The 26,122-nt window shown below is 38.4% G+C and overlaps 1 protein-coding gene across 2 annotated transcripts in view; it reads right to left on the reverse strand.

Annotated features, from left to right (window-relative positions):
- cdh11 (cadherin 11, type 2, OB-cadherin (osteoblast)) overlaps window positions 1-26,122 on the reverse strand; it is an 87,612-nt gene that overhangs the window by 17,497 nt on the left and 43,993 nt on the right. For both annotated transcript variants that reach the window (XM_026191194.2, XM_080288216.1), the window contains 5 exons: window positions 13,372-13,786; window positions 11,330-11,469; window positions 10,366-10,660; window positions 6,522-6,641; window positions 4,834-5,001 (listed from right to left, as the gene is read on the reverse strand). In XM_026191194.2, coding sequence (XP_026046979.1) covers window positions 4,834-5,001; window positions 6,522-6,641; window positions 10,366-10,660; window positions 11,330-11,469; window positions 13,372-13,522 — 874 coding nt within the window. In that variant the 5' untranslated portion in view covers window positions 13,523-13,786. The remainder of the gene's footprint in view (window positions 1-4,833; window positions 5,002-6,521; window positions 6,642-10,365; window positions 10,661-11,329; window positions 11,470-13,371; window positions 13,787-26,122) is intronic.

Raw genomic sequence — 26,122 nt, forward strand, 5'->3', positions numbered from 1 at the left:
CCATCGATCTTCACCAAATCCCTCTTCTCCATCTTTCGTCTTCATCTCTGTCCCTGCTTTTTAAACTCCTCTGTGCTGTTTGACTCTATTTACTAAGATCTTTGCCCTCTTTATCTCTCCTGTGCTTCTCCCTTTTCCATCCTCCCAAATCTCGTCATTCATCCTCACCTCTCCTCCCTCATCGTTCCATTTCTCGCATCCCTGTCTGTCCTCTTCTCCTCCTCTTTTTATGTACCATTTTGGCTAAAAGCTCATTTCATCCCTATCCCCCCACTTTGCCCCTTTTCTCTCTCTTCTCCTGTCATTCTATTCTTGCTTTTGCTAAGTAGCTTAACATCAATGGCTTCTGGCGGATGAGTTAAACATTGTATGACAGAACACACAGGCAGCTTGGCATACCTGGCTGCAGGCTAAAATGAAGCGCGTCACATACAGGAAATGTACATTTACATTTAAAGATGACAGTTGAAGCAAATAGGAATTCACTGAGTTCATTATTGCAAAAAGTCAGGCACAGGTTAGTCTCCCATACCAGAGAGAGGGAGAGAGATTTCGGCTACTGTCATTACTCCCACAGACTATAAGCTCATAAACCAGCCATGTTCAAATATAAACACTAATGAAACATCTAATAAATGTAATTTGTGTAATGACCACAATCTCTTGGGTCGGGAATTTTATCTGATGACTGACTTTAGAACAATGATGTCTTTTATTACTCAGTAATTTCCTAGTCAGACTTGTGATTTTGATGTGTTGCGATATATGGAATTTAAACTCAGAAGCAAAGTTTGATGTCTGAAAAATAAATATGCCTGTGGTGTGGTTAATTATATCGTGGTGGGTGTGGACTGAGTTTTCAATTAAATAGTCTGTGCCTAAAGAGCACATAAAGCCTGGGTTTATAAAGATTAACCAAATTGCATAACAGCATATTTGTTTAAACTATCAACAGTAATCCCACCTATGCACACGTTTGAGGAGATTTCTACTCAAAATATTGTCACTCCTGATATTTTTATAAGTGTTTGGGCCCTTTATTTCATTTAAACAACTTGCATTTGAAATTACTGATTTATTAGAGCAGCAGAATATAGTTAGCGTTTGGGATTGGGGAATGGTAACACAATATTGTCCCCTGGAGCCTACAGGTGGCTGGTGGGACTGTGGAGGAGTTTAATAGTGGGCAGCAATGGTGCTGACAAGGCAGAGGGAGAGAAGGGAAACTCTGCAGCTTAAACAGGCCACCACATTTGGATAGGACACGATGAGAGTGGGGCACATCACTATTGCTGTGTGATGCAATGCAGCTGTTTCCTGACTAAACTCACTCAAAGTCTTCATAGCATTCGTGTTTAAAGTGTTCTGCACACTTTGACTCGTCTTAGCTGACATAGGCTTCAGCCCCCTGCTAGCCCACATTGGAAAAGCAGTTAAAAAAAGTTATGCATTCTATTCTACTTAAATCTGAGAGAAGAGCTAAAACTAAAGTTCTAAGGTGAGTTTAATCTTTCCAAGATTTATGAGAATAGACAGTTCTGTAATAGAAGTCACTGAAGGTAAATGATGTTCAAATAGATATCGCCCAAAAGATCTTTCACCACTTCAAATGCCTTTTTATTATCTGCTTTGTTCTCCATTGTTCCTGTTCAAACAAGAATGAGAGAGAAGCGCTGCAGCTGACATATATTAACAGTATTTAACAAAACCATCTCTGTCATGTCAGCCTAATAAAGACTGAAGTCAGAGAGAGTTAAAGAACAATCAATTGCTATTTGCCTTTGTTTTTCTGCTCCTACTCCTGTCTGTGCTGTGATGGATTTTTCGAGGCTGCAAACGAATGACGCTTGATAATGAGGTGAAAAGAGAGAGAATTGCAGGGACAGAAAGTCTCTGAGAGAAAGAGACATCAAGCCTTAGAGCGAAAAGAAAAAAATACAGCAGCTTGAATGGAAGCTGAAAAGCTGCTAGACAACAAGAGGGAGTCTAGCTGTGCCATATATATGCATTATTTTTCGGTGTGTTTTTATCTTTTTTATTTTTATTCCATCTTTGTATCTGTTTTATTTTTGCTGTCTCTCAGACTCCGTTTTTGTTTCGTGACTCTTATCTCATTTTCCATTTTTTTTCTTCCTCTCCTCTCTCTCACTCTGCCCAACTACTAAATAAGTAATCACTGTCCTCATTCACACCATCTGGGAGAATTTTCTTGCAGGTGGTTGTCCTGCTTTTACTTTTTATTTATTTATTTTTTGACAAGGGTACCGAGTTCCACAACATATTGTTATTTGGTACATTGTCTTGCATTGCAGATGTAAAACTGCCAGTGATGCACAGGCAAGTATAATGTGGTTATTTAGATATAATGTGGCCTATGTGTGTGACTTGATCCTGTCTCCCGAATATTTTTCACCTGGCTCATGAAGAAAAGTGGATTGCAAAGCGTTCCATGGTTGGTAATGCACATATGCAGGCTTAAAGGAGATTATGAAGTGGGTTACTTTTTTTTAAATTTTTTTTTTAGGTCAGTTACTAGTCTTTTGTTTAGAGTTTTCTACAAAATTTGCGTCAGCAAATCAGCCATTTACGGTTTTAGGCTCTCCCTTCACTTTTACACCATCTGTCACTATGTAAGAACATGTGGCATTATTAAAGAAACATGCATATGCCAGTATGGAAACTTCTATATATGCTTCTCGTGCTGGAGATGAAGTCTTGCCTTTTGAGCAGTTTTTCATTGCTCATAAAACTCTCCATCTAAACTCCCTCAAATGTCCTTTTGTTGTGGTCTACAGCATCACATTTCAGCTTTGCATTGCAACACAGCTGTCAGCTTGTTATAATATACAGGAACTGGAGTGGTGGTTTTGACTTTCTCTCTCTCTGCATCTCCCTGTCTTTTACATTATCTCCCTCACTGCTTCTGTTCATGTCTCTCCCTTTTCTTGCCTATTCAGCTTCTCCACAGGCTAAATCCTGATCCATCATCTCTTGTTTTCTCCCCATTTCTTCTCTCCATACATTCCTGAGGCTTTCTGCAGAATCTCTGCCAGGAGCCCTTCTGCTCAGCGCTATAGGAGGGAAGGACAGAACGATGAAGGAAAAAAGAGCCATAGCACAAAATGGCAAAGTTGGATATAATATGGAAAGGTGGACATGAAGGTCTGCTGGGAAGTGGTTGCAAAGAAAAATGCATTGGTGTGAATCCTTGCTGAGGTTTAGGATGTTTCTCTTTGAGGAGAACCAGAGAGGTTAAATCGTTCTATGAATATTTGCTATTTGGCTGTGCATGAGATGTGATCAGAAAGTTCAAAAAACCTTACCTGACATAAATTTGGCCAATCTCTCTTTCAACTTCTTCTCAGGCATCAAAGAAAACTTCCAGCATGGCTGCCATTTTTAAATATAAATTGCACTCTCTAGGTCCCGTTTGGACAACACTGTGCACTCTGCTGTTGCACTGTAGACCCCAAACTTACACAGATGACAAACATTATCTTTTGTTTCCAAACTGATCTGAATTTTTATGGAAGATCATTGCTGCTGATGAGAGCTGGCTCTCCGAAGGGATTCCGTGAAAAAGTCTTGAGTTCCCAAGCCTGAAGGAAGCACGTTGGGTGTGGAACAAGACCCAGAGAATGCTTATCATTTTTTCAGCATTCACAGAGTTGTGCACCAATAATTGGTTCCTCGGGGTGAGACTGTCAACACAGAGTTTTACTGTATTGTCCTGAGGCATTTGGGGGAAACATTCAGAGGAAATGGTCTGAACTGTCGTGCATGTCAGTGTGCCATTATGTGCTAGCACAGAGCACATTGAAAATGCAGGAGTTCTTTGGACTTACCACACAATATTTGCTCACCGCTTGCCCCTCCTCTCCATATTTATGTTGCATCCACTTCTGGAGATTTAAATCACATTGGAGGATCCAGCAGGATACTCAGAGGCACAAGCAAAAGGTAACCTGACAGGACATGGCAACCGTGGTGGAAATGGTACAGACTTTCGCAAAACTTGAATGGGAGATCATCATTATCCAAACGAGGTAAGGTTGATGAGTTTTAGAAGTCCATTTCCAAAACTTCCAAATCATATAGAATGGATTTACAGCAGATGGGCATTTTTTGAATTTGTACAGTATTAAATGGAACTAGAGAACTCACTATCATTGTACTGGTTGTGTATTTTGTCACCGAGCAAATAAAATAAAATAATTTTTATCAGTTAATAGAATCATTGGCAGTTCTGTATCATCTTTCATACAGAGAAATAGATTCAGATAAAAATATAAACTTCTCATAAAAAATGTTAAAAAAAAAAAAGAATTTAAAAAATATTCAAATTTTGTGCCTCTGTCTCCTTCCTCGCATCAAATCTACTGTTCTTCACAAATCCAGAGATCTGCTTTTTTCATTGCGCTGCTAATATCTAATTCAACCAATGCCCTAGGGAACTTCTAGCTAGTATCCAAAGACAGTCATACATGTTGGGGGATACTCCAGGATCCCAATAAAGACTCTTTTTAAATAATTCTTTTTTTTTTGCCTAAAGTTACCTCACTACTTTGTAAGTTGCAAACTAATGACACCATGCACTTGATGTGTATTGAATGCCCTTGCACTGACCTTTGGTGATTATTGCATAGTGCAGAAAAGGCTAGGAAGATGCAGACTGGAAGTTCAGATAGTGTAATAGCTCTGCTGTCATTTGGTAAAAGGTCTGACACTTTCACACCTCTAATGGAAATGCCTAACCCAAGGAAAATGACGTACAGCTACACAATACAGTATATATTATCGATGGATAACTAGAAAACGTAGGCGTTTACTCACTCTGTGGAAATTTTGGAGGGTTATCGTTGACATCTGTGAGGGTGATTTTAACTTCTGTGGTCCCTGACAGCCCTCCCATGTGACCACCCATGTCTTTGGCCTGGATGACGACATCGTACTCCTGGCGGGCCTCACGGTCCATGTTTGGCAAGGCAGTACGAATTATACCTGAGCAGACAGAGTGGTAACATGACATTAATGCTAAAATAAGGCTTTCTTTTAGCCATTCTGGAAAACACAACCACTGGAAGCTTGTGGGTGAGGTTTTATGGATTTTTGAATGATGAAAAAAACAGCAGATGTCTGCATATCTACTCTTGTGTTGTATATGCTACTGTACTCGTGTTTTGTCACACCATGTACAACATGTGCATTTTACGTCATGTCATTTAATATTATTAAGAATTACAATAAGGAATTGTATACCTGTTGAAATTAATAAATGAAAATGTTAAACAAATCCCACTTTGAAAACACTATCATTGCTAAGTAAAAACTACCAATTTACAACGAATTTATTCCAAGATTCTTCATTTTGTAAGAGAACACATCATCACTCATCATTTAAATAAATAAGAACTCTAGTAGAACATTTGTGAAGTCTTATTTTTATCTATTTCAAGCCCCAGTGATTTTTGTCTGTTTAATTCATCACCCACTACTCTCTTTCCATCTCTCTCTTTCTTTCTGCACATGTCTAGCTGCAGTGTCAGAGAGGCTTTCTGTTGTCATATTATGCCAAAAGTGTGTGCGTATGTCTGTGACAGCATGGAAAGCTGATAATCTCCAAACCAATTAGAAATGTGAGCTATGGATTTGAGCCAGTCAAATACCCAACACTGGTTTGATTAGCCAGATTTACTCTGCCCAAATCTCTCTGCCTCTCTGTGCCCTAACCACTCACTTTCCATGAACTATCTCTCTGTAAACCAATTTCTCTCTCCTTCTCTACCCTAACCTCTCACTTTCAGTTCTTCTTCACTCTCTCTGACCTAGCATAGCTCAGTGTTTGCCCTAACCTCTTTCCTTACATCCAATTTCCTCTTTTAATGCAAACCCAAATATTAGGCCTCAGCTCTGCAGGGACCAAAGCTGAATGTCCGCTGGGGACCTCTTTCTACAGCTTGCCTTCTTTTCCTCACCAATTTCATTGGAAAGGATGTCTTGTTACACGATCCCTCTAGCACAGAGTTCTTGGCTTTTTTACATTAAGAGCAGTAGATGGAAATGTGAAAGAATAAAAAAAAAGAAGTTTTGAGTTTGGTTTTTGCAGCAATCAGTTTTGATGAGACGCCTGGCAGATGGCACTACAATATTAGAGTTTAAAGTCAACTGCATTGATTATTTTCCTAATTAATTATATTCAATTTAAAATTCTGTGACTGTTAAAATTTGTTCACTGTTTGTAGCGGTCTTAATTCCTATTGATTTGGCAGTTGTGTCCCCCCCCCCACACACACACACACACACACACACACACATCCTAACTCCAGGTGATACAAAAACACCGTGCAGAAAAATAAAATGAAAACGCATTGTCGTATCGTCCATGACAAGCTGTTTTTGTAGTTGATCTTAGACCTGTGTGCATACTACATCACTGTAACATCAAGGCCTTTGAGCTATTGTGTTTTGTTGTGTTGCAGACAATTATAAGCCTAGTTCAGGGTTTTTGTTTGCAGCCTTACCTGTCTGAGGCTCCACAGAAAAATAGGGTTGTCCTTGCAGTATGCTGTACACCAGTCTGGCACTGTTGCCGTAGGTGGGGTCATCAGCATCTGTAGCTGTCACCTGCAACACTGACGTACCTACAGGACAGAAACACAGACATGACAAAAAAGTCAGGAGGAGATAGCTCTACCTTAGTGATTTGGTTCAGGAATGGTTTGACAAACAAGCTTGTCACAAAAATGTGCGCCGATTCACCTGCCTGCACCAGCCGGATGGGAAAGGGAATGAAAAACACTCTCCTGTCTCTCAGACACTGCGGCTGAAGGGGCTCCTGTGGGGCTGGTCTCCACTATTATTTCTCTACATTTCATCATTGTCTGGTGGAAACATCCAGTCTCCAATTTTGGTGATTTTCATGTTTTAAATAAAACAGCATTTCCTCCGTGCTCTGACAGAGTTCAGCAACCCCATGGATTTATGCAAACCTTTCAAAATTCTTTGGATAATCTGAAAAATGCATGGTTGTTGAGCCCGAAACATGACAGTTTATCTTAGTCCCCCACAAAAAAAATGGACATTTCACAGATATGTTTTCACCCAAAGCATCTGCATCCAGTAAATCCCTGTTAACTCAGCTGACACAGATATGCTGAGCAAATAGACCAAGTAAATTAAATTTGCAGAAGTGTGAAATACATTCTATTAACTTTGCGTTATTTAAGTTTTGCTTTTCCGATGTGACTCAGAAAGGTGTTTCTTTTCGCTAGACCTGTTGCTACTTGCTAAAGAAACGTAGTAATAAAAGTGCTTCAGACCTGTATCATTACCAGCTCTGATAAAATAAATATAAATAAAAACAGGCAAATAACATATTGGTTTTTTTTCGCCACCCAAGTCCAAATTTTCTTACCTTGTGACTATAAAGTTATATTATTTTAAACTTTTTTTTTACACTATTAAATCAGAGCTGAGTCTAACTTTTACTTTTGTTGGTTTTAGTTTTATTTCATTTTTACATATTTTTCTCTTTTTGTCCTTCTTCGATGGAGTGTAGCCTGGGAGATTAGTCAAGCAACTGGAGCTGCACTGCACGTACACCCAATACACCACACTTGTCACAAACCAAGCACAACTTCCCAATTTGGTGCTGTATTCAAACTCGTTTCATCTTTCCCTCTGGCATTTCAGTGCCAATACTTTCCTTCATTACCCCCTGCTGTTTCAACCCCTCCACCACCCCAGCATCCACCTGTAGGCCCCGGGGGGGATGTTCAATCATCCCTCTCCAATTTCTATGTTCTATTTGTGGGTAGTGATAAACTCAGAGCCTAGGCATCAAACTCCAACCGTAATCTGCTCCTGTGATAAATCAGTAATTTCTTTCATGAGCTTCAATATCCATGATGAATCTGATTACAACCTCCTTTATTTTGCATGAAGTAACCACGAGGGCCCACACAAGGACTCAAATATGTTTAAGAGCTTTGTATTATTTCTAGTCTTGAAAGGGAAAAAAAAACCCCTCAAAACCAACTAAAGCTCAAACTCACACAGTTCATCTTGAGCCCAGAGGACAGAAGTAAAAGCTTTTGGTTAGCAAGGTCAATCGAGAAAAAGTGAAAGTTGCAAAAGGTTACATAGGTGAAATGTTTTTTGTTTCATTTGTTTTTCCCCATAACCAAGCAACCCCAGTAAATGTAGAAACTGTTTCTTTCAGGGACTAAAAGCTCAAAATGGCTGTTACTAAGTTCTTGCAACAGCATGAATTTGGCTGGAATAATGGGTGCTTCACATCAATCACGTGTTATTGAATTGTTCATTTGGCTTCTTTACAGCCTTTTTTCCACTACATCTTCTATTTTAATATTTACCTTTCCAGCTGCAGCCATGTGAGCACCACCATTGTGCTCCATGCAAAATTAACCAGGTTCTGCATAACAGAAAACTGCAATGAAATTTTATTCAGCATGGCTTTGAATGTGGTTATAAGTACACTGTGATAAATTACCAAGAATGATAATTTGAAAGAAATTGGCTTTTCTATCCATTCTAAGTCTGATATCGATGAGGCTACATAGACCTAGTTAGTCAAATTACAGCTTTTATTTCTGTTCCACTTCTGTGGTTGTGGCTCATGGCAACTGGTGATCTCTCTTTGCCAGACTTCTGCATTCAGGTTTCAGATTATGTAGCAGATGGGTGAAAAATAGCCTAAACAGAACTCTTTTCTTTCTTTTCTTTCTTTGGAAGTCCAGTCCATTCAGGGAAGGGATTTCTTATGCTTCCACTGTTTCAGGCTTTACCGCTGCCAGTGTGGTTCATTTCAGGTCAGTATCTAGAGGCTGAACACTCCAATACCACACAATTTTTGGAAAGAAAATCTTCCAAGATCAGAAGTTCTAAATAGGGAGACTCTTAAGGGGGTGGTAGAAACTCTTGCCTGTGCCAATATGGTACTAAATAATTCCACAATTCTGCTTGTAGTTTAGCCCAACTTTTAAGAAAAAAAGAGGATTTTTCAGGAGGTGACCTGATATGCACTTCTCTGTCACATTTCCTGCATTCACATTCAGTGATTAATATAGAAATGGTGTTGTTTAGCAGAAAAATAATATGCAGACAAATTTTCAGTTCAACTACCAAAACTACTGCTAAATTAAGAAAATACCTGTTAAAAGGCAAGGTTGACATTTTTGACATAGGATTTGAAACCATTGCTCTGGTAATCAATGTCAAAACCAGGATTACATTTGTTTAATATTTATGCATTAAGGTTGTTATTAATTAATTAATTAATTAATTAATTAGCTATTCTCAGACAAGAACATATTTCTGGAGCCCAGTTCTCATTCAAATCAAATCAAATCAAATTCAAATTTTATTTGTCACGTACACAGTCATACACAGTACGATATGTAGTGAAATGCTTGGACAACTGCTCGTGACCTGAAGAAAACAAAAAAGGAAACGGCTATGAATAAGATAGGAAATAAATATGATAAATTAAAAAGGGTAAATTTAACTAGGAAGGAATAAAATATAAATTAAGGTTAAAAATGAAATAACTGTACAACACAAATTAGAATGAAGGGTAAATTTAACTGGGAAAGAATAAGATAAAATTCAACATTCATTCATTCAATTCATTCAACATTAATAAATGAAAACAATGACAGTGAAATTCTATATTATATTTATTTATCACTTTGTATTTAATTTATGTCAAAATTCATTTGTGGTTGTTTTTGTGGGGTTTGTTTGTTTTTGTTTTTTATAGTGAAGACTATGAACAGTAGTTTGGGTCATCTCTGATTTTGTTTAAATGTGCTATATTAGCACAAGGAAGAAGACGTGACTTGAAATAGGGACAATGCCTTTTAAAAGGCTTACAGATAAACCAATAAAATATTGAAAAAGTCATATTTTTAGAGAAAGTCTCCAGTCTGGGGACTTTGTATAGATAGCCAGGCTTCATAGATTTACAATGATATGGAGAAAAAAGACCTCCAAACCTGCTAAAGAACCGGTAAAGTAAAAGGTAGCCAATTGGGACTAATTGTGTTTCTTTATGTTTATCCATTATCTTTCTTTGTCACCATCCCTCACTCCTTGATGACGGTACAAATATTTTCCCAATATTGCGTGAATACGATTTAAAGTCCCCCAAATTGTATGTTTACCAGCTGTACCAAACTTTTCTGAAGCTTTTCTGTGTCTAATATAACTTTCTTCTTACCAGCTGTAGATTTCTTAGACTTTTAAGCATTCTTTAATGTATCCCTTCCTTGTTTTCTTTGACTTTGTCTCAATACAAAACCTTGCTTCCCCCACATTTCTCTTAATGTTTCTTTTGCTACTTACCAACATTGGACATCTCAGGCACCCTGGCATAGTACGGCCCATGTGGAAACTCAGGAGGGTTATCGTTGATGTCCTGAACTTTCACTATGAACTCTGATGGCGGCTCCAGAGGCTTATTAGTGTCTCTTGCCACAGCCTGGGCTGTTAACGTGTATTGGGCCTGCTCCTCACGGTCCAGAGTTTTTGTGGCGTGGATGTTGCCTGTCTTGTCATCAATGACAAAGATTGTTCCTGCACCTTCACCGGACAGGATGTACTTGATATTTCCATCGCCTGAGTCAACATCTGAGTGGAGCTGAAAAAATGGAGACAAAACTGAATTTAGCTTGAATTACATGCACATATTTCAATATATGTGAAACTTGAAGAGAAAGAGAGAGAGACTAGCAGTTCCACATAAAGGCAGAAAGTCTGGTCAAAAGGCAAATTTGGAAGACACAGACTAGCTTGGCTGCCTGGCAGATGCCAGATGAGGTTGCAATTTCCCAAGTCTACAAACTAAAGTGAGCGAGTGACTGGGATAGACAGGCTGGAAATGCTGCATGTTAGATGGGCACACACTAATAAATTACTGACTTAAAATATTATTATAAAAATGAAGAATGTTCAACATTCAATTAAACTCTTGTTCTTCCTTTATAGCTCCTAGACTTTGAAATATGGTGCTCTGTAAACATAATTTGTTGTTTGTTATGAGAGCCGCTGCTCAGTTTGAGCGATGGTGTTGTTCTGGAGGAGTACCACCAATCATCTTCACCCTTGAATGAGAACATGACCTCTTTCATTTTTCTGTCTTTATCCCACTCTCTCTTTGATAAATGCTAAAACCACATTTAAATCCTGCTGTCAGCTTGCACACCATGACTGCCACTGGAGGGCAACGTGGCTTTTAATTAAACAGTTATTCAGAGGCTAATTTTGTTTGAAGAAGGATTCTCTTTTTAAATTGCACTGTTATACTCACCCTGCCCACCAGCACTGGGTCAGGTCCAGTGTACTCCTCAATGACAAAGAACTGATTCCAGACCCATCCTCGTTTGGACCTGTGGAGTACTTGGCCTTCCTTTCCAACCTTTTGTTTGTGTCTGTGTAGTGACAAGTGACCTACAAATACAAAAACACCAATATACATATATTTATATATATATAAACCACACCTATATTTATCCAGTTATAACCAAAACCTTTTAGTTAATTTAATTATAGTCCACAACATGTTTATTATGAATTGTAAGTTCATGGTTAAACGTTAAATAGACGGCCACCTTCTGTATGTTATGTTGAATGAATTATCACCACAACAGCTGTTATGTTATATTTTGGATATTTTTTTTGGGTTTTTTTGTTGATTTTCCAGTATTTTTTAGTAAGCTTAAAAGTGTGTGAGAGGGAGTAAGCAGAGTGGCCTGTTTTAGAAGTGTGGATCATTGGTTCAAATCCCAGCTGAAAAATGTGGGTGGACTGTATGAAGAACACATGCTTTAATGGGTCGATTTTTATGTGGAATCTTTGCAAGTCACTTAACCTCTTTTGTTGTAGTGAAACTCCACAGTGGCTAGAAGGAGCAGTCTGTGGTTGCAGTGAGCAGTAGCAATGTTTGAACATGTGGAAGAATTACCATTAATATTTAAATATTAAAGGGAAAATAATGAAGAAAAAAAGATTGTTTTTGAACATAATTGCATGTTGGCAGTGTGTCTAGAGAGGGGAAAAATAAAGAATGTGTCCAAAAGAACTTTTAATTTTTTTCAGGCTCTTGTGAGTTTCCTTGGAGTCTTCAGCTGTTGTCTGCAATGCTCAGCATACATCTGCACACACTTCCAGCACCTGAGATGGTGATATATAACCAAAACAATAGCATAATACTCTTAAGGATGTTTTGGTTAGTGTGGATAATCAGACCGTTAGCTTTATGGTTGTGCTCAAGGCCAGGGCCTTCTGATTATTGTAAAGTTGAGTCAGAATTGCAAGTTTTTAGATAATGAAACTCAGCTGACTTTATAGGCCTTACATTTTTATTCTCTTCTAACTTTCTCTGCTTACCTTTACTCATATTTAATACAGCTGAATTCAAATAAACCTGATCCTATTTGCATATTTTTCAGATTCTGTTGACAGATAACAGAGCAAGTATGAAATAGTGACTGAAATGCACCCCATTATACCTAAGCTATTTCCAAGCTGCTGTTCTGCACTGTTAGAATGCTGATTTTATAACAACCTTGTCATTTGACAGATTCACCAGGCACATCAGTTTAAGACAACTACTGTGTGCTGTGATTTAGGAGGAACTTACATGTAAAATAAGTTACTCAGATTGAATGTTAGAAGCGTCAGAACGTCTTTTTTTTTCTTTTTTTTTTCTTCTCAGACACTCTTTCATGTCTACATCAGCTGACATGCGGTCCTGCCTTGTTGTGGAAGGGACAGCAGTACTAAATTTGCATTTAAAGCTACAGACTGTGAAACTGTTAATTTGGAATAAGGCTGAAATAAGGTATATACTTACTTGACAGAGTACCTAATTGGTTTGTATTCTGAGCTAGAACACAAAATGTTTTGGGGGTAATGTGTTATATATTAGGTTGATGAAATGGGTTTAATATGATATTTAATAATACATTAACTACAAGGCATAACTTGATAGATCACATATCTATGAATCTGAGGATCATCTCGGTGGATGACCCGGTTATACAAAATATTTAGGAAGATGCTCAGTGCAAACTTTAAATGTAGTGAGTTCTCAAATCCCTCATGTGATTATAACAGTTACATTTATAAAAAGGAATTATTTCTGTATCAGTTGCTGTACCAAGACTGCCAAGACTTTGCAATGCTGCATGAAGAAATTCACAAAAAGTAAAAATCTGACAGATCTAATTGATCATTTTAAAATATGAAACTAACACAACCTCTGAAAAGATGAGCAAAATGTTGTTTTTCGGATGTTCACAGTTATGAATTTATGCTGCAAGATTACGTTGAAGTATTGCTTTGTCATACCTGGATGTCTGTGTCTGTGTCCCCTTTGATCCAAGGAAGCATTTCCTTTCCGAGTTCCTAATGCAACGCTACAAAGTGCAGAAACTCCCAGCAACACCAGGAAGATCCTCAGTAGCCCGAGGCCCTGCCGCTTCATCATCAGCATTGCCATCTTGACAAACCTTTGAAACTGTGCACTTTGCTCCGCCCCCTACTTTCTGATTCCTCTCAGTGGAGCTCTGCTCCCACTGAGGTGGTATCTTGCTTTTTTTAACCAAAATGTTGTTGATGAGCTTCCTAGTTCATTAGCTGAAATGGGGCCTGTTGTAGATACTCATCACCAGCTTGCCACGTCACTGCCTTTCTTCGTTTAGCTTTTCTGCCTTCTTTTTCTCCTCTCACAGTTTGTGTTGTCTTATTCTTCTTGCCAAACAGCCTGAAAGAGAGCGAAAGGAAAGCAGGTTTGGTCAGTGACACAAAAATAGTCAAAACAAACAAGCAAACAAAATATTTGCAGGCAAATATGGTTTGATGGTTTATTAAAATTCATGATTCCCAAACGGATACATTTCACTCAGACTAAATGCTCAGGTAAAACCTGATCACTATTTACAGCTCTTTTGGATACACTGACAGCATCATGCCATTTAATAGATCAAATCTATTAAAAAGCACACAGGTGATGACTCAACAATGCCAGTAGGAGTGATACATTTTTTGATTTGTCCATCTGTAGTGGTGAGCTGTAAAGTAAACTGCTTGGTCATTACAAGAAAAGACTCGATGAATGTCAGCAGAAAGCAATGACTGTAGTTTTAAAAAGAAATCTGTGGATATGAGAATGTTGCAAAGTAGATTTAATAAGAGCAATGAAAAAATGTATTCAATCTTCACCTAGAGAGAGACTAGAGAGGACTGGATCTGCAGTGAAGCATCATAGGTTTTGCTCTGCTGCATTTCTTAATATCTGATTTAACCATAATATATGAAAACATAGTTTGTCTATCACTTTATTACACCAGCAAACCAAAAGTTGAACTAATATGTGATGGATTCAACTCAACGCCATTCATTATATATAGCCCTACAACAGACAGGTAGATTTTATCTGCAAAGATAAGTGAAAGTGTTTGTTAAAAAAAGAACCGAACCACTCTACTTTTACTTGTGCTACTATGCCATTACAAGAAAAGCTGGAGCCACTAGAATGCAAAAGGCAAATGTCATTTTAAGCAACCAATTAGCACAGACGATAAATACAGAAGCTTTTTATCTGTTGTCTTCAGTTTGGTTTATGATGTTCTGTTCATGACAGAAGAGAGATGGCAGTCTTTGAAGGTAAAACATTGAGAGAAAAAAAAAGGTCAAACAAAAGACAACAAAGTTTACTCAAGTGCAAATGTGCAAACAAGTGTGTCTAATTATTCTTCACTTAAGAAAATAATATCACTAAACTGAACCACACTAAAACCGCTTTTTCCCCAGCCAGTGGTTATATATTGATGCGCCATTTGCACCAACATGAGTAAGTCACCTGGCACACTTGAGAGGTGATTTGTGTTTTAATTGCACATCGTCCGTGCAGCGATGCACGTAGGCCTACTACTGTACCAGTGCAGTACCAGTACCAGTTAGAGTGACTGAACTAGAGGTGCTAGTAATCTTTTAATTCTAACTGTAAATTCCGTACTGTGCTTCTTATTTTTCTTGGCATGGACCAATTGAGCAAAATTTGTATATGCACATGTGAATGTGTTTGTGTGTGGGTGTTTAATATTCAATAGATCAGTAGATGAGAAAATTCCCCCAGGGCTCATTGGCTCATGCTGACCACATGACCAGCCAACCAGGAAGTGTTGACAGTTAATCCCATACCGGCTCATCATCTGGCTAATTATCCTCGAGTCCTCTGATTGATGCACATATCTGTGTGTGGGTGTGTATGCATGTGTGTTTGTGCCTGTCTTTCATTCATTTGTAAAAGCCTCGGAGCTGTTTTTTCTTTCACAGCTTGCCTTGAAAAATGGTGCCTTGATAAAAACATATCTGCGACTAAACCTGTGAAAATAAGGAATAATTTTTCGGAAAATTCTTTAAGCTGAAAAATTGCCTGATAATTGCCTGAAAAAAATTCTTAATTGTACAGTTATAGTAATAAATAGCTGTAAAATCGAAATAAATAATGGTTGTTGACATCTTGTATCTAATAGAGAATAAGTTAAAACTTTAAAAACAGCAAAACAACAACAAAAACCCCGTAAATAATGAACTCTCGTTTGCACTTGTTGTGCGACGAGCTGACACCTGCTATGCAGAATCTATTAACAGGACCTCAAACTGTCATTGATGTGTCAAATTAAGTGTCAGCTTTATTTAACAAGTAAAAATAAATCAAGTCCAAAATAAATTGCTTTCCCCAGTATCCCGGTTCCCTGCTACAAGTCCGCTGTTATTTTTCTGAATAACTGTCAGATGCGTGTCAGGTCAAACACAAGAAAAAAATAACAGACTAGATTGATAGCAGCAGACAGAGTGACAGCTCAGGAATGATCAGTGTGTAAGCCAGCATGATATTGTGTGGTTTGCTTGGTGACAAATAAGTGACCCCACTGTCAAATTCAAACAAAGCACCTTTAAAAATACAGATTTTTTGCAACTTTTCTCTCTGTTTATTTGGTTTTTATTTATATAGTGAGTTCAGATGAGTTTGTTGGAGCACCCCTTCAAATTAACTGAAAAATCATATTGATATCTTGCAAAGCTGTGGAGCTTCATGAAGTAGGTTCTTACCTTACTAAAACTTTCTCTCCATCTATTCAGATGCGTTGAGATCTGATTGTTACTCTCCTTCTTAGACATTAGCTAGTGGTAGAAGGAAACAATATATTTGACAAATTCCAGTCTGCACTGAAACAGCATTATTAAATTACGAATGGCACTGGTCTCATATTGCTGTCATCATACTTCATACATACACTTAGAAATTCATATAAACCCATGTATGTATGTCCTCCTCTGCACCCCTTGTATGTGGAGTCCCCCAGGGATCTATCCTCGGACCAGTTCTGTTCTCACTATACAAGTTATCCCTGAGCCACCTGCTTGATAGTTTCAAAGGCATATTATTGCTATGCTAATGATACACGGCTGTAATTTTCAGTTGAGCCTAATAACCTCAACAGCCTTCCCTACCTTAATGAATGTGCTCTCTGCCATTACTAACTGGACATCTTTAATTGCCCTTCATTTTAATTCTGGCAAAACTGAAGCTCTTCCTTTGACCCAGACAATTTCTAAGGAGGTCAGTCAGTACTTTTACCCCCTCACGTGCATTGGAAGTCATCGGCTAAGACCCTATGTCTCTTCGCCGATATTTGAAATTTGAACCTGAAATTTAAAAACTCATCAAGTATTGTTTCTTTCTTTTAAGAAACTTTGCAACTTTGGTTATTTTAATGTATTTTTCAGTCATCCCTTGACCATTTTCAGTTAGTCCAGAATGGACAGACTGCTAACAAAAATTTGCCAGTGTACACATATTACACCTCTTCCTGGTGTGCTTTAATGGCTTTCTGTAATAAAAGCCATTTTAAAGTTGTATTCATAACATATAAAGCCCTATGTGGATAGGCCTGGGATACGAATCAGGGCTACTGAAACCTTATAACAGCAGTTGACCTCCCAGAAGAGCTCATCAAGGTCTTTTAATTGTTCCATGATCTTATTTTAAAACCAGAAGTTCTTCCGTGTTTGAGGTTGCAGCACCTAAACTTTGGAACAACCTCTTAGACTTGTAGGTCGGCTAAATGTGTGGTTTGCTTTAAATGACAGCTGAAAACGTTTTATTTTAAATGCGTGCTTTTGTTGAAATGTGAAGCACTTTGTTCTTGAAAAGAAGTGCTTTATAAATAAAGTTATAATTAGTAGTAGTAGTATTTAACCAATGAAGCCCAGCTATCAGGGACAGACAGCATAGGGAAAATCAGCTCAGTGTTAGAGAAGCTGAAGCAGTTGGATGGATGAGCTGGTACTGAAAATATGTTACATGGTTATAAGGCCACACATTGGTAGAAACAGTACAAAACAGACAAGAAATGCATCAGAAAAGAACACGCTCCTTGCTTACTTGTTCAGGATTTTAAATCCACATTGTTTGCAGGAAAGTCTGGACACAGAAATCCTCTGAACAGTGTTTACAAAAGCTGCTCCATATGCTAACCACCTTCATCATGAAGTTAACAGATGTGAAACAATCCTGTAGAGTTGCACTCAAAAGTGTACCAAACTGTTACTCTCACACATTTTCCTGAAAACAAAATTCTCTCACTATTGATTTTTAGTCATTTTTTTATTGGGAATAATTTTTTCTGTTTAAAATAATACTATTTCTTAAAATAAAACCCAAACCGTTCTTGAAGATTAAGAGCGCCAGTCTATTTAAAATTAGATCAACTTCACAATTTATTGAATTTATATAATACTACATGGCCGTACCTTCTATGACTCATATTCGTTTGCTGTTTTCTTAAGTTTTCCGATATCTCAAATGGCTGACGGTGCGAGACACAGAGAGAAAGCGAGAGAAGCAGAAAACGCAGCGCTGAAACAGACAGTGATAATGACTCCCCAGGGCAAGCATGCCTTTTGGCCAGACCGTTTCCTATGTCTAGAATACATGACTCAAGAGTCACGTTAGAATAGTGAACAGCATACTTGAGTTTGTGTGTGTTTGTATATGTGTGTGTGAACGCATATGCACTGTTCCCTTGGGGTTAGTAGAGATGCTGTTAATCCATGAGTCAAGTGTTTGAGTAGGCTACTGTGATTCATTGGCTAACACGAGAGTGTAGCTCCACACACTGTGTGTGTGTATGTGTGCGTGTTTGTGTGAGTGTGTTGAATGTGTCACACAGAGGTCAGAGCATAGGGTTAAAATAAATCAATGTGACATGTCCTCACTCAACAGGGGGGATATTTGCCTGTTTAAGAGTCTGAATATGTCTCTAAAGATGTTTGTATTTATATCTAATGGTGTGCTGTGAATGTGCATCTGTGTATATGACTGTCTGTGATTATGCAATCTTATTAATCTGGGCTGTTATGACTGAAAACCCCAAAGTGTGTTTACTATTTCTTTTCTTATAGTGACTAAAGTGAGCGCCGAGACAAACAGAATAAGTTCAGCGGTCTGCTTAGATTTTGCTCTTCTGATATTGACTTTTTGAAATTTGACTTGGTTCATTAATATTTATATTTCTTTACTTTTAACCAGAACTCATTATAATATGGAACACACTGTGTGACGATTAGGAGTCAAATTCTTTAAGACTGAGATTTTGGGTCTTTTGTAGAAGTAGATGTTGAATAAAAAGTGTTTTTTTCCTCTCGCTCTCTATTTCCATGCACACAGGTTGTTTCTCATGCTGTGTCTCTTTAGTCAGAGTAGCTGTACTGGCTGCCCTACTGGAATCACAGCTAGTACCTCCAGAACTGAAGCGAGGCACAAAAGAGATTTCCACCAAGTAAAGAGCTGAAAGGCAACAATTACTCCACAGTAATAAATGTAATGCAGTACTTTAAGCAGTCGATGCTGAAATCTTTAGTAACTAAGTAAATAAATAAATGAAAGTTCATTACTTTATCGAGTCATTGGAAAGCTTTACTCCTTTGTTGGACATTGATAAGTAAAAATGGAAACATAAACTGGGACAAATACACAATTTCATTAAACATTTCCCCAAAACAAACTTCTCAGCCGCTGTAATTAATCATTGTATTGCTGTGTTAGACACAGGAGACTTGTCTTTGTAATGTCACCATTAAATAAAACCCGAGTATGTACTTATTTTTCTCTCTGTCACTGCCTCTTCCTTTCTCCTCACACTCTGTCATTGTTTCTCTGCACTGTGCTTCCAATGCCTTCCCTCCTTTGTAAGCCAAACGTCGACAGCAGCCAAAAGAACATTGGAAAACGTCTGTGAAGTATAGGGGAGGGGAAAAAATAGTCTTGACCCCACTTTTTTTCTCCTTGGTCTTCTCAAACTTTCCCTCACTGCTTTTCTCTCTAAGGGTCAGTGACAATAAAGGTGATTCATTCGTGTATGAAGGTGTATATACACCTCTCTCTAGCGTAGTGCACGGTTTGTGATTGTGCATGTAGCTGACAGTGTGGGTCTTTTCTCGCCTTTTCCTCCGTGTCTCCACGTATTGCCTGTGCTGGGTAGGTGTAGGCAAACAATGGTCTCACTGTTCCTCGTGTGAAAAACGTGAACAAAAGGAATAAGACATACACGAGGAATGAAGGAGAAGGAATGAGATAGGTTTATATGTGCTGTATTTTTTCCCCTTTGCGGCAGCTTCCCTTTTCACATTGGGCAAAGCCTTTCAGCGTGGTTTTGTAAATCAAAAGCCGTCTGAATCATCGAAGAAAGAAAAAAGAGAAGACGCACAGTCAGGCATTTTTTAATTATTATCTTTGCATGTAAAGACAATGGATGTTGACTGTGACAAACTCTGTTGGCACGATGTTTGAAGTTTTAGCACATTTTAGCTGCAATGACTTGTGCAACTTCTATGTAATCCAGATGCAGACACGCATTTGTAAAGTCGCTGTTTTGGACTGACCTCGGTCAACAGCGGCCATCCCCGAGCTATGACACCAAAGGATTATGTCTGAATTAGCTAAGTAGCCGGCATGAAACAGAAGTGGATGCAGAATGTGCTGCTTGCACCCACATCACAGCCCGAAGGCGACATTTGTCCCTTTTGTGTTCTCACAGATACTGTGTCATTGTTAGTTCTTGCCATGTTGGTGTCATTCGCCATGGTGTTTAGCCTCCTGACAGAAAACAAGGTGCCGTCACAGCAGAAAACTGTGTCACCTCATTGCTTTAAACTAAGTCAAAGCAACATCTCTTAATTGTTTTAGATTTGAATCATTTTAGGTTCACACAGTTTTTGCCCCGCTTGATTGGATAGTTAACTGTGACATCTGTGTTATAGATATGACAAACAATGCAACTTCACCCCCATGTGTCATCATTGCACCATGTAAATTAACATTTAAGGTCTTGCCTGAGGAGGTCCACTCAAGGACACCACAAAAATACAACAGTTGACTGTTGCCAAAACCAAACTATAACCACTGGACCCCTCTGTAACCCTGCACGCTATTCGAGCCAGATGTGATACATTTTTTTCCACATATATGCTGGGATGTGAAAGGGGGTCAAGGGAGGTTTAAAAAGAGATTTTCTCTTACTGTAAAAATCCACTCCTACTCTCCCATACAAATCAATCCCTTCACTGTGCTGTGGCAGACATAAAGCTTTGGACTGTAAAGTTTTTTTTTCCTCCTTCTTCCTTTTTTTGTTGTAAACTCTGGCTCCTTGAAGTGACATATTCAACAAGGAGAGATTTGATAAGACAAAGTATAGATGAGATGAAACGGGACAGAGCAGGAGGAAGGAGGGAGATGGAGAGAGAAAAACAGCTAACAGAAATAAACAGGGTTTGTGTTTGAGTCCAACCGTCGTTTGAATTTTACACAAACTTTTGAGATGCTGCAAATATTTAACCCTGTTATTATTATTTCTCCCCAAAATGTGCAATACATTACTTAGACTACAAAGTGTGATTATATGGAAACTGCAGATTACTGAGTGAGAGCCAAAGAAGTGAGTGCACAGAAAGCTAAAAGGTACAAAGACAGAGAGTCAGTGTATTAAAGTTCACTTTGGGGATCTTATTTCGGTTACCGGGTCTTTGTGGTCTGTTAAAAGCTTAAAAACAGAGCGGTGCTGAAAACAGACACCCAGCGTTTAGCTCACACCACGAAACCTGAGGCTTAATTGCCTTTCAATTAGAGGAACTAATAGGTGTGCATGTGTGTGTCTGTGTGTGGTGAGGCAATTACAAAGAAAGCTCCAAAGCTTTCTCAGCATTCACGAAAATAGGTATTAATGAGAGGCTAACAACTCTCTCTCTCTCTCACACACACACACAAAGGACGCAGTCTTCGCTTTGAGTGTGTGTCTGTGCATGTGTATGTGTAGGCTGCTGATTTCTATTAAGCCATTAGTGAGATTCAAGTGCTAATTACCACCCACAAGAACCCACGTTTGCCATTTTCACACATGTGCACACGCACGCACACTTGCTTTATGTACAGATCTTTAAAATCTTTAATCAACCACATTTCAACATCATTAATATCAAATTACTTGGAAAAGAATGAAGTAATGACTGTCCCGGCCCTATGAGATCCACAACGTGGATTTCTAAATTATATGCATTAGCTAATTGAATCATTATGTAATGGCGTTATGGTGCAGTTTATGTGATGCTTTCTTAACGCTTCTGCTTCATGAGACATTTGGCTTTAACAGAAAAGTCTTGGAAGAGAATGAAAGACATCAATCAAAGAGCAATAACGATTTGGATTTGATCTTGTGTGGCTTTTAACGAGCGAGTGGCACACAACACAAAGACCGAGCGTAAGACGCATGGAATGCTGCACAGACCACAATCCCTGACGCTGATAATTCCACAGTTAGAGGTGCGTGACGCAGCGGAAAAACAAGCATCAATGCACCGCTAGTAGATTTGGTAAGGATAAACATTAGTCTCAACCAAATCCTGTCACCTGGTATCCATCTCTCTGAAGCTAATGTGCTTCTTGTCATGGAGCTTTGATAGGTTTTTGATGGAGAGAACAGTCTGCAGAGGTTCAATTTCCACAGTGAAGCAGATCTGTTTCCTCTTGGAAGACAAAAACATCTTCCGCAAGGACACTGATGCCATCGTTGGGAAAGAGCTGAGTCACTGTGAATGAATATGGGCTCATTTTGCTTTGAAGGAATTAAACAGTGTGGCTCTTGGGGAGCAGCTTGTAAGAAAAGGTCAATGATCTGAGGAAAAGATTAGTAATATGCATTTTTCTTGTTCTTGTTTGCTCTGGTATTGCTCCAGGAAGCAAGAAGTTAGAATATACAATCACTTCTTTGTACCAGAGTGATTAAAAAAGTCTTGTAAACTTTCCACTTCTGCCATTTCTTGTTCTTGTCAGCTGTGCTTTGACTTGATCTTTATTTTTTGTGAACTCTTCCCACGATCCTTGTGTCTGCGTAGCCAGAAAGCCATGCAAACGACACCAGAGCAGGACCATAAATTCAGCCACAGGCAGAGAGAAACCTGTTACCAATCTTCATCATCATTTGAAGATACAGCAGCCAAAGTGTCCAATCATTGCTTTATGGCTCCCAATAACACTTCTGCACCGGATGTCAGTAACAGGTTTATAGGGGTACAGCTGAGTCATATCTTAGTTTAGACCAATTATAGAGAAACATATTTTCGATGTGCAGACTTCTGAACGGTAGGTTGTTGTTGTTTCATCCTGTCTGTTTCAGTTTAGTTTTAAAGCTGTAGAGAGCTCGTAATACTCGTAATATAGAAAGATATGGATCCACTTACTTTGTTGGCATTCTCTGTGTTTTGACAGTTAGCAGTAGCACAGTTATGTTCATTTAATGAATAAAATTAACTGAACTTAGAGGAATACATTGGAAGCTACAACAAAGTCATGGTAGCATGTGTTAATTTCAAGAATGAAATGAACAAAGCTGAAAATGAAGAAGAAAAACAATGTGCTGACAGCTCTGACATTTATATATTTTTTTTGATTTTTGCATTCAGCTAGCTAGCATCTAATTAAGTCTGATTCACATCCACAGCTAATTTATTCTGTCAAAAGAATTTTAGTTCATAAAGATAACACTCTGTTTACATGAAAACATTTTTGTTTTGATTAGCATCCTCATTTACTCCTTATCGTGTTAATTTGAAAATGATTATAAATCATGTGCAATCACAACATGTTTTCTGTGATGAGCGGAAGGTTGCGTTTTACATCGCTTCAACGTCATGTTCTGTGCATTTAAACATACTGTTCTCTGCTGCTTTAAATCACTTGATTCATCCCTATCACGACAGCTGCCTTGTAGTTTCATAACCTGTGTTCATCAAGAGATAAACTGATTGCAACATACAACGAGAATTTCTCTCGCAAAGAGCTGATTGTGGTACCAATACAATTCTATTTTTTTTTATTTAGTTAGAAACATTCTTGTACATTAAATACTGAATCCATAGTTTTTGGGCACAGTGTAACAACAGCTGCTGCTGCTGCTGTCGACATCTTGCTTTTATAAAACAAGACAACAAATTTATAGAAGAAAAAATCATAACGGCAAAATAAACAAAGGCGATAATGGGGTGAATGTTTCAGCAGGGTGCATCACTCTGTTGTTCCTGATTTGGCCTTTAATTTCATAAGGAAATCCTTCAGGGTGAAAAGAAGTTAATGACTCAACCAATCAACTCTCTCTGCTCTTCCAAATGAGCAACCAGAATAGACAGTAAAACAACGGGCGAGCTGATGAGATGCAGTTAAGCTCGAGGCAAGACAATGCAGTTCCAATTAGCCTGCTGACCACCGTTTATTGGCTATTGGTTTGCATGGGAATGCCCTCTTCAGGCTTAAACTTTGTGTCCGAGTCCCTTTATTTCTGACATTGGGACTGTCTGTAAATACCTTGCAGTGACAACTGTGTTCCAATTGTCTTGGTAATCATTTAAACATAAATCCTTATGAATGTGGTTGAGAAATTAATCTTTAATTAAACAACAATCAAATTCTTCCTCTCTATCTCGCCCTGTCCTTCTTTCACTCTGCTATTGTTTCTTATTGTTTTTCTTTCTATATTTTCCTCTGCTTCGGCTCGCTACATCTGTCCCTTTTATTCCTTTCCTGTTTCAGTTTTCTGCCACAGTCCAGTAGGATCCATTGTGGCAAAATATAGCTTTGCAATACAGCTCCAGAATGACACTGTAATTACTGCAGTAGACTTAAAAATGTACTCAGCCACAAAACATGAGCAGAGCCTCACAGGTTTGCTTCATTTTCATTTTTGTTTATCCAGTTTTTTCTTTTATCTCTCACTCGGGAAAATGGCTCCTCAGATGCAGCCAGATATTTCTCTCACGCGGCTATCAAACAGCCCCATTATTGTTTGCTATGTACACGCTCGCATATGGTTTAAGGGATTGAAGTACTTCAAAAACAAGTCATTGAGGACATCTGTAGAGGTTTAGAGTTCACAGTCAGACACAATCTACATCACAAGAGATTCATGACACTGTCACTGTATCCTTTAATCAGAGAGCTAGGCAAAGATAAGACAGATGAGTGTGATGGCGGGGTGGGGGTGGGGTCATGTCAAGACTAACACAGAAAGAAAAAGGGACTAGTCAAGAAAATATTCTACTCATTGTAAGAATAGAAATACAAAATTACACAGCTGCTGGGTTAGAAATGGAAAAGGGAGTAAACTTTGAGGAATGCATTAAAAAAAAGCAAGAAAAACTGAAACTTTGTGCCTCTCGCTCTATCTGACTCGGTTTCTTTGTGTGTGTGTGGTTTCTTTTCTCCCCCCCACTAAATGAGGAGGAGAAAGAGAGACAGGGCAGGAAACGGTGGCGTCTGGAATCGATTTGAGGCTAAAGGAAAAATAAAATACTTTGGATTCTTAAAGGCTTGAGGAGCAGGGACAGATGACCGCAAAGAAATGAAGAAAGGTAGGAGAGAGAGAAGAGGCCACATAACCACAAGTTTAAAAAGAAACCCAACATAAAATAAGGGGATACAAAGCTAGCATAAAGGATTTAGACCACTGCAAAAGATCTCTGAGCTCACCATAAGTATAGTGGAAGAAAAACTTGTGTTGTGTTTTTAAAGCACAACAACACAAAGAGTTATACAAGACATTTGGAGAACTGTGATTTACACTCGTGTCTCCCAAAAAGTTGATTCTGTTCAGTGAAAGAAACATTTGTCACTCTTCCAAGTGACTTCTTCAACAAATCTCCAACTTTGACAAGTTGGTGGTAGTGATAGAGTGCGATCGAGTCAAAAAGAATGGGTATGTCCTAGGTTCTGTCACAGACTCCCGCAGCCGAGAAAGAAACATTAAAGGGTAAAATTGCTTCTGATATTAAGGAAACAGTAGAGGAAATATTTTATATGCACACACACATGTTTAGGACACGGTATATAACTTGTGTGAAGGGAGTGAGGGTGAAGGTTGAATGGGAGAGACTGCGAGTAACCTGAGACATTGCTGCAGTGCCTTGAGATTCACTTTAAAACCCATTTCACACTACAGCTGTAAAACTGTTTATTTTCTATCCAATTTCAACAGCAGTGTGTAAGCATCCAGCTCTTTACTGTGACAGCTTCTGTGATCCACACACATGCTGAGGTTTGTTTTGTGACAGGAGGATACAAACCGAGCTGAACAGGTGACAATGCAAAATGGAAAATAATAAACAATAATGATGAAATTTAAGGTAATCTTAAAGATAACTGTGCGCACGTCTTTGCAATAACTACTCTGCAATATTACTTTGAGTAGCTATAATGCATAATTTCATAGTTTCTGTATATTTCTTTTGAATTTTTCAGTAAGCAATCGTCAGTAAAGCTTGATCAATTTATCATCCAAAATTAGCTATTTGATGACCTCTTTAGATTGGTATTTATAACGGGTAATAAATCAAATTAAAAAATAAATAAAAGAAGAAGACAGGAGAAACACCATTCAACCATGCAGTGAGTTTATTTCGTCGACTAGAGGGCAGTCTTTGATGTTGATACATGCTTGGAATGACACAAACACAGCCATTGGCTGATCCGAGCAGAGCTGGTCAGATC

This window comes from Astatotilapia calliptera, chromosome 13 (genome assembly GCF_964374335.1).
Source record: "Astatotilapia calliptera chromosome 13, fAstCal68.1, whole genome shotgun sequence".
Classification (NCBI taxonomy): Eukaryota; Metazoa; Chordata; class Actinopteri; order Cichliformes; family Cichlidae; genus Astatotilapia; species Astatotilapia calliptera.